Source organism: Ammodytes marinus (assembly GCF_949987685.1).
Source record: "Ammodytes marinus genome assembly, contig: scaffold_130, whole genome shotgun sequence".
Lineage (NCBI taxonomy): Eukaryota > Metazoa > Chordata > Actinopteri > Uranoscopiformes > Ammodytidae > Ammodytes > Ammodytes marinus.
Genome location: NW_027648525.1, coordinates 25001 through 34311, shown reverse-complemented (window position 1 = coordinate 34311; position 9311 = coordinate 25001). Strand labels below are relative to the sequence as shown.

General features: G+C 52.1%; 1 protein-coding gene across 1 annotated transcript; it reads right to left on the bottom strand.

Annotated features, from left to right (window-relative positions):
- Window positions 1-2287: 2287 nt before the first annotated feature.
- Window positions 2288-4057, bottom strand: LOC307270423 (ankyrin repeat domain-containing protein 34A-like; the record flags this gene model as incomplete). The annotated part of the gene is made up of 2 exons (XM_080054305.1): window positions 2288-2725; window positions 2813-4057. 2 exons carry the CDS (start codon window positions 4055-4057, stop codon window positions 2288-2290), a joined length of 1683 nt encoding a protein of 560 aa, XP_079910431.1.
- Window positions 4058-9311: the final 5254 nt, after the last annotated feature.

Here is a 9311-nt window from a genome sequence, read left to right as displayed (position 1 = left end):
ACATACTTTTAATCTCTTATTTCATCATAACATTGCGCCTTGATCTTGCCTCTTGCTTTTATATCCGGAGCTCACCGCATCAATTTAGCACAGAACACATCGAGATAGATAGGAACACAGGCGACGACAAAACAATAAAAGCTCTGTGTTCACTGCAGGTAACATTCTCAAAACAGAGACACATACGAGCATGTCCACTGTTCTTTGACTGGTTCACATACGAGCATGTCCACTGTTCTTTGACTCGTTCGGATGGGAACAATAACCTTCCGTGCGTTCGTTGTTGTGTAAATACCATATAGGAGAATCATATTATCAAGAGCGATCGCTCGTCACTTTTATTACCGCGGGAACTCCTCGGTCTCGACTCCAGCTGTTCAGTGGAGCTGGCCGTGCTGCAGCTGTTCAGCGGAGCTGGCCGCGCTGCTTTGAAAACGCAGCCGGTGGGTGCTGACGGACGTGGAGCACGGAGCAAAACCGTAGGACAACGCACGCGCAGCCAGTGGAATTCCGGGGTTACAATCTTGGCCGGATGAAGTAGGACATCCGGGTACTTCTAACCATCCTAAATCTGGCCACAAGAATCGGGACATCCTAAATCTTTTTTCTACATACTATATAGTAGAAAGTATGTGATTCGGAACGCAGGGTTAGTGTCCTGTAAGCTAAGTATCTTACTAGCTTAAATACTGTTAACTAATTTGGAGCTAGTGAGATATTGTGGCTGATAAGTGCTAGCATGTTAGCAGTTAGCTCTGCAGAGGACTGAAACCCTGTGCATCATTTATTTCACATTGGTTTCAGGTATGTGTCTTTGGGCTAAGCTAGGCTAAGCTAGGCTAATGTCAAACGTGGGACTTTGCGTTTGCTGTTGTGCTTGTGGCCGGTTCATCTATCGCACAGATTCATCTTTACATTATTTACAGTCTCAGAATGTTTTGGTTCAAATCGTTGACAAAACTTCTTTGGACTTTTATAAGCAAGAAAACTTTGTGTCATTTCACTTCATCACAAATTACATCAAAATCAGTTTCAGAAACAACATGAATGTGTGAAACTTAATTCACAGAAATACCGACTATCATATTAAGAGAGAATACAGTATAGTATGTAGTATACAGTAATACAGTACGTACAGTGCAGCAGGTAGTTTCACACTAAGAACTGAGTTAAATAAATATGTCAGTTTCAGTCATGAAAGGACGACAGTTGGTTTTCAGAGATCGTTAATTCATCAACACAAACAAACAACCTCGGTGCAAACAGCGCATCTGTAAACATGGAAGAAGTGTCTTTAGTTCTGTCCTTCAGTTTGCGACTGAAGTGGAGAAAAGCTCAAAGACCAGAAGGTAAGGGTCAGGGTACAGGGCCTTTATAGAGCAGGGAAAGTTAAGTTAAGTTAAGTTAAGTCAAGTCAAGTCAAGTCAAGTCAAGTCAAGTCAAGTCAAGTCAAGTCAAGTCAAGTCAAGTCAAGTCAAGTTAAGTCAAGTTAAGTTAAGTTACTTTATGGTTAGGATCCCCACACTAGGCCTTTAAGGGTTAGGGCCTTTTAGGGCCAGTTACAGTTTGACCTACAACAATTATGAAAGTAAGATAGTCCTCTTTTAGAAGATGATGGTTTGAAGTCATGTCGAGCTTATTTTACATTTGTTACTAAATGCATGATGTTTCCAAATCCAATGTATTCATCGTGATCTCAACATCAATCAAAATAACCATGATAATAATTTTAGCCCTAATCGAGCAGCACTGCCCCAACTACCCAGCATGCCTTGGTGCTGGGCGGAGCTAGTGATATAAACCATTTAGAGGGTAAGTAGAAGGAGGAGAGGATTCAGCAGGTTGTGGACGTGTTGCGACTCCGATCAGACTCTGCAGTAAACGGTCAAAATCAAAATGCATTTTGAGTTGCGCAGCACAGATCTCAGAGTTCTGGCCCAGATGACCTCACAGCCGCGATACACCTGCAGCCAGGGCAAGGCTGTGTTCAAAAAGCCCTACTAACGTCCTCCCTCCTACATACTCAACATGTATATACTACATACTGTCTACTTAACGGGTTAGGGTGATCGATTGTGTATGCGAGGTTGGTCGGACCGTTTACACTGAAGTATACAGAAGCAATAATGAATTTAAAAAAAACCTTCCATGTCGTTTGAAAAGACGCAGTTCATTGTGGGACGTCACATACTCAAAGTGACGTTAAAATGAGTATTGGTGGGACGTTATTAGGGCTTTTCGAACACAGTTTAAGCATCAGGATCCCCTAACTACCCAGCCTGCCTCGTTAATCCCCGCTGGACTCTGCGACCTTCTCGGCCAGAAGCTCGCGGAAGGTGGACAGCTGCTTCATCTGCTCCGTCTGCATGGAGTGTCTCCGCAACAGCTTCTTCTTGGTGAAGTCCAGACCTCGTTTGGGGGAAGCCGGCGCCATGGGAACCAGCAGAGCCGGGCTCAACCCAAACCCGTTGGCCCTGTCTCTGCCGGGCCGGTGGTGGCTGAGCGGAGGCAGGAAGCCGGGCCGGGTCAGGGGGTGAGACAGGCTGGGGGTGAGCGGGTGAGACAGGCTAGGGGTCAGGGTGAGAGGGTGAGACAAAAGGGTCCCAGAGCCGCGGCGCTCCAGCAGCCCCGGCGCCCGGCGACGCAGCGTCACCGGGGAAACAGTCTCCAGAGATTCTCTGGATGAACTGGTGAGGAGAGAGAGAGGGGACGCGTTGAAGCGCCTCTCACAGCCCTCCCTCACCCTCTCACCCTCCCTCACCCTCTCCCTCTCACAGCCCTCCCTCACCCTCTCACCCTCCCTGTTCCCCACTCGCTCCACGGACACACTGCAGTCTGGAGAGACAGGCCTGGAGGCCGGGTCAGCCAGGGCCGGGTTAGGGGTCAGGGTGTGAGGGGTCAGGGTGTGAGGGGTCAGGGTGTGAGGGGTCAGGGTGTTACTGTTGGTGAGGTGTGTGTCCGGGTCGTAGGCGTCCGTGCGGCTCAGCTTGGGGTGAGGCTCTGTGTTCCTGCGGCGGATCTGATGCTGCTGCGCTTCATCGGCCCAGTCCTCACAATCCTCACAGGGCTCGGGCCAGTCAGAGGAGGGTTGGGTGTTAGAGGGGTCAGAGGGTTGGGGGTTCGGGTTAGAGGAGTTTGTTAGTTTGGCGTCGGGCGTCTCGATGCTGTGGCGTCGGGACAGACGAGGTCTTGGTTCTGTGACGGACAGAGCGCTGAGCCGAGCCGCGAGGCCCCAGGGCTCCGAGTTCAGCCGCTGCAGCAGCTTACGGGGCGGCGGGCGCGGGTTGGGAGGGGGAGGGTTAGAGGGTACAGAGTTAGGGTTAGTAACTTTAGTCCAGCTCTCTCCTGGGTTAGGGTTAGGAGGGTTAGGAGGGTTAGGGGGGTGATTCCAGCCGTCTCCTGGAGGCCGAGCTGAAGGCAAAGGCAGCAGTGACGTCAGAGCAAAGCTGAACCTTCCCTCGTGGTCTCCCGGGTTGGGAGTGAGAGTTCCTATCTCCACGTCCGAGGGGGACATGCATCCCGGGGACAGGCCGTCCACCAGGCCGGGAGAGGGCGGTGCGTTCAGGTACTGCTTGGTTTTCTTGGTGCCAGAGGGGGAGGTGTCTGAGGTGATGATGATCACCTCTTTGCCGCGGGCCTTGCAGGCGTCCAGCAGCAGCCTCAGCGTGTCGCGGTCGTTGTTGTTGATGGCGGTGACGAGCGCGGAGGAGCCGGCGTAGTCCTTCAGGCTGGGATCCGCTCCGCTCTGCAGCAGCAGCGACATCACTTCCTGCCCGGTGGCTATGGCGACAGCGTGCATCAGCGCGGTGCGTCCGGTCTTGTCGGGGATGTTCGGGTCGGCGCCGCGCTCCAGCAGGTACCGCACCATGCGCAGGCGTGTCTGGGGGTCATCATAGCGACAGAGGCACGCCGCGGAGAGGGGCGTCTCCCCGCGCTCATTCCCCTCGTTGATATAAGCTCCGCCCTCCAGCAGCAGCCGCGTCAGTCTGAGCTTCCCCTGGAACACGGCTTTAAGCAGCGCATTCCCCTCGGCCTGCAACGAGCCTACATCTCCCATGATGCTTTGCTGCTCCTCAGAACTACAGCTCAGCGACAGCCCGTCGGTGAGACGTCACATGACCTGCAGAAACAGAGAAGCCGTGTTAGAGACACATAACGGTTCTATGAGTTTCGGATGACCGCCTGCGCAGGTTGAGATATTATACCAAAATAGTCACCTGTGACACCTGGGTGACCCGGGAATATCTATATATTCCGGAAGTCACTCAAGGATCTGTTCCAACTGGATCTTCTCGCGGTATCTGAGAGTGACAGAGAACTCTGGCGGTCATCCAGAACTCATAGAACCGTAGTTTCATACGTAACTATCGTTCTATTTCGTTCCTACTGACCGCCAGAGGCGGTGCTTTCAGCACTGGATGACTTATACCAGAAGGTTACGAAGAGTACTCATCAATTAAGGGCTTGCAGCCATCAACAAGACAGCCGCCATCCGACAGGATGAGGTGCAGCAACATTTACTCTGTAGAGCCGCGCAACGTACATGATGAAGACCAGGTAGCCGAGGCGCAAATGTCCTGACGTGGAGTCCGCTTCAAGGCAGCCCATGACTCTATATGTATTCAAGACCACATCCACAAGCCAGTGGGAGTGTCTCTGTTTGGACAGGGCAGCCCCCTTCCTGCAGCTCCCATAGCAGACAAAGAGGTTATTTGTCTTACGCAAGCTGGTTGTTGCCACAACCTATGCCCTAAGCGCCCGCACCGGGCACAGTGGGTCTGACATTCTTTCTGCATCCCCTGGTGAGCCCAGGGGATTGAAAGCAGCCAACTCGACCGATTGGTTTACATGGTGGGGAGACAATCGTTTGGATAGGAAGGATGGATTTGGCGAGAGCACCACTCCTGACCCTTCTGCATGCCAGCGCAAGCGCGCCTGGCTCACTGACAAGGCATGGAGTTCACCGACCGTTTGCAGTCGCAATGGCAAGGAGGAATGCCGTCTTCATAGACAGCCGCGTCAAGTCTGCCTGACTCAGCGGCTCAAATGGGGGTAGACCTAAGGCCCTCAGGACTACTTGCAGAAAGTCACTATCACTGAGCAAGTCCCTGGGACTTCGCCATGTGCCATGCACTACTGTGAAAACAACCTCCACCTGTTTGCATAGAGCCATATAGTGGAGAGTGCCCTTGAACTTAAAAAGGTCTGGACCTCCGACTGGTCGCAATACGTCAACAGTGGGTCCTGGCTATCAGGAGCCACCCTGAGTTCGGGTGCCACATGTGTCCGCCTACCTGAGACAGAAGGCCCTGTCTCTCTGGAAGGCACCAAGGCTCTCCTTAGAGGAGTTTTAGTAACGCTGGGATCCATGGCCTTCCTGGCCAATGTGGAGCCACCAAACGTAGGCTGTAACTGCAAAGCTGGACCCCGTCCAGTGTTGCCAGTAAGAATAGAATTGGAGGAAATGCATAAAGCAGGCTGACTGGCCCAAGCATCAGCCAGCGCATCCTGTCATAGGGGACTGGTCCTCTCCATCTAGGAGAACCAAGGGGGACAGTGGGTTGTCTCTTCTATCAGTCGAAGGCAGAGGCTGTATTCCAGCAGCCTCCCCTGCATGGAGTGCTGTAATGGTGACAGGGATGCTTCCACACACTTTTTAATATGCGCAGAGCCAGGGACGGCCCAACCGGAAGAACCCTGAACTGGTACACCTTGCCCAGAAATGCAAAGGGGAGGACAACCTGTGACATTGGGCAGTAGGGACTTGAAAGTAGCATCTTTCAGGGCTATTGACACAACCCGGTCCGCCTGAGCGATAGACTGGAGGACACCTGCAACACGCAGCATGTTAATGATTCCGCCCTCTCAGTCCAGAACGGGGCGAACCCGCCCCACTTCCTGGTACCTGAAATTAGGCTGAGTAGAACCTACCGAGCATCGAGTAGCACCCCCAGGGACTCTGGGGGAGGGCGGAGGCTGGACGCCGACTTCCTGGCGCCTGAAATGCCGACCGTAGCGCAGTGTTACGGCACTGTTCAGAATGTGCTGAGAAGCACTGGCCCCTTGATTGTCCACCTGAATGTGGTTGAAGCTATTGGCACGGGGTACCACAGAGGTTCCCGGCCTGGAATCAGGCAGAGGCGCACGTCGCAGTGCGCAACTTCTGTCTAGCCTGGTCAACCTGAACACTTCGCACCGGGGGCCTGAAGCGTGCGGCCTGGGATCACTGGAAGAGAACGGAGGGTCTGTTGACACACCTCCGACTGGGACGACTGCGCCAGCCAACCCTGGCGGCGCGCCAACGTCACAGTTGACATCAACCTGCCTAGCTCCCTAAGTCATAATAAGTCTGCAGTGAAGCATCACTGAGGGTCGGTGCTGAGTGACCAGCACCTGACCCCTGTATGGTTTGAGACCAAGCCAGGACTATGTGAGAAAGCAAATTCCCAGATGGCCCCCATGGGCAGCAATGTTGTAACTCCTAGTAAGGAGGTCGTCTGTAATCCGGCACTGGGGCCGAGGGCAGTGCACATCGGTCCTCAGAGCCTCGTCTGGGGGGACAACCAGGGATGCTATAACAGGCTCAATCGGAGCTAACCAGTCCAAGCCCTAACTATCAGAATTGTGCATGGCTGCCAGAGCTCTGCTGTCACTAGTGTGATGGGAGAGAGCCCTTAAATCTGGCCAGCATCTACGGAGCTCTGCGAAGTAAGACTCAGAGGGAGGCCCAGAGAAAACGGAGGATTGAGGGCCTGCCGAAAAAAAGGCATTCACAGGTGCAGATGAAACCAGAGCTTCATCTAACCCAATACCTGGCAAGTCACAGACGGACACTGACCCTCTAGCCGAGCTGCCCACCTGTAAGAGACTACAGGACGCAGCTGTGGACAGCATGTCATCCCTGCAGGGCACTTGTCATGGCCATTCTCCACTGAAGGGAGGCCATGAAGGTATCACAAATATGGTTGTTTAGCATGTCAGCAATTTAGCAGGCTAGGCTAAATGATTTAGTAGCCTTCTCAACCAGGCTTCAAGCGCAAGCACCAGAGCAATGTAGCGACACCCCTAAGAGTAACAGTGACGGTGACTTTAGGAAGGCCTAAGACGCCCGACTGTCGAGCCAATTAATTATGCACCTGATGGGGGCGCCCTTTGCTCAGTTGGTAGGGCGTCCCCCCCATGGGCCTCGGCCAGCAGCGGACCCGGGTTCGATTCCAGCCCGCGGTCGTTCTCTGCATGTCATTCCCCTCTCTGCCCCATTTCAACTCTGTCTCTACACTATCAATAAAGCATAAAAATGCCAAAAAAATATCTTTAAAAAAATAATAATAATTACGCACCTGATTATGCAACCGAGCCTCGGTGCAACACCGCTAGAATAATCCAGTGGCGGTGTAAAACTATGCCGCCCACTGGCGAGCAAGTTACAGTAGGCTACGCAATTGAGCTTTAGGCGAGAGCACACCCAAGCAACAATGCGACCCCTTAAATAACACAGTTCAATTCAATTCAGTTTATTTAAGAAGGGGACAGAGCAAATTAATAAAACACATGATCCTACATGGATTGAAAATGCTACAATTAGCCAAAAGGCTATTTTCATCTGTAGTCCCCTGACAGTGTCGACGGCTTTAGGTAACCCAAGCCGCCTACTGGAGCAAATAAACGAAGGCTCGGCAATCGGGCAATCGCAAATTACAGCAGCCTACTCACGCAGCTAAAGTAACACAGTGACGGCACACTTGGAAACCCAAAACGCTCACTGGCGAGCAAATCATGTACGCAACCGGCTTAGGCGAGAGCAACCGAGCCACGGTGCGACACCGCTAGAATACAGTGGCGGTGTAAAACTATGCCGCCCACTGGCGAGGAAATACAGAAGCCTACACGCGCCACAGTGTGACACGGTTAAAATAAGACGGTGAAGGCGACTTTAGGAAACTGAGTCGCCCACCGACGACGAGCAATGTAGCTGCACAAACATACAGCTGTGGCACGGCTCACCCACTGCAAGGGGAGAGCACACGAATGGTGCGACACAGCTCAAATACAAAAGTGAAAGCGACTTCTGCCCTGAACCCGCCCACTTGACGAGCAAATGAAGTAACAACCAGGCTAAGGCGAGAGCTACTGTGCCAAGGTGCGACATGGCTATAATAATACAGCGGTGTAAAACAAAGCTGCCACTGGCGAACACACTACAGCAGCCTACACACAAGCAACGGTGTGACACGGCTAAAATAACACGGCGTCTTTAGGAAAACCTTAGCCGCCCACTGGCGAGCCGATTAAAGCAGCCTATGCAACCGGGATTCATGCGGGAGCACCGAGCAAAGATGCAACAGCCCTTAAATACACAGTGACAGCGACTCACAACAGCTACGCAGCCCTGCAAGGCTTACTGCTAAAATACGGCGACATTGAAAAGCCGCTACCTAGAAAGCAGTTCTATGCCACCGGGATCAACGGCGGGGAAAGAGGTTAGCTGCCGCGGTAGCCTAAGGCTATAAGGTTCGTCCTACTGACGTGAGGCAGCACGGTGGAGTCACCACCGGCTGCTGCGCTCAGATGCCCCAAGTCGGAGTCTAAACAAAACAGCAAGTGGCAGCCTCTGGTGGACGAAGTGGTAGAACCAGTCGAAGCAGCAACCCTTAGGTTACAAGGCTACAAGCAACGAGCTAATACAAATCTGTACACAACAAACAGGTCGTCGACCTGGTCGATTCCGCGAGAAGATAGAAAGAACAGATCCTCTGGTGACTTCCAGAATATATAGACATTCCCGGGTCACCCAGGTGTCACAGGTGACTTGTTTGGTATAATATCTCGACCTGCGCGATAGAACATCCAGAGCTGAAAGCAGCGGTCAGTAGGAAATAGAACAGAGTGCAGCTTCTCCATAAACAGGTTTTCTATTAATGTTGTAATGGGATCTGTCGACCACCAGGGGGAGCTGCCCTGCTGCTGAAGACACAGACCAGATACAAAGGTTTATTACATGGCACTTGGGTTAGGGTTAGGTATAACACACAGAGAGAGAGAGAGAGAGAGAGAGAGAGAGAGAGAGAGAGAGAGAGACACACACACACACACACACACAAAGAGAGACACAGAGAGAGAGAGACACACACACACACACACACACACACAAAGAGAGACACAGAGAGACAGAGAGAGAGAGAGACACACACACACAGGTAGACACATTGTGTGTCATTTTAGAATCAAATACAAACCATCAGAGAGAGAGAGAGAGTTGACACGTGGACATGTTGAACTATTCCTTTAAAGGGAATCACAACATTTCAAAC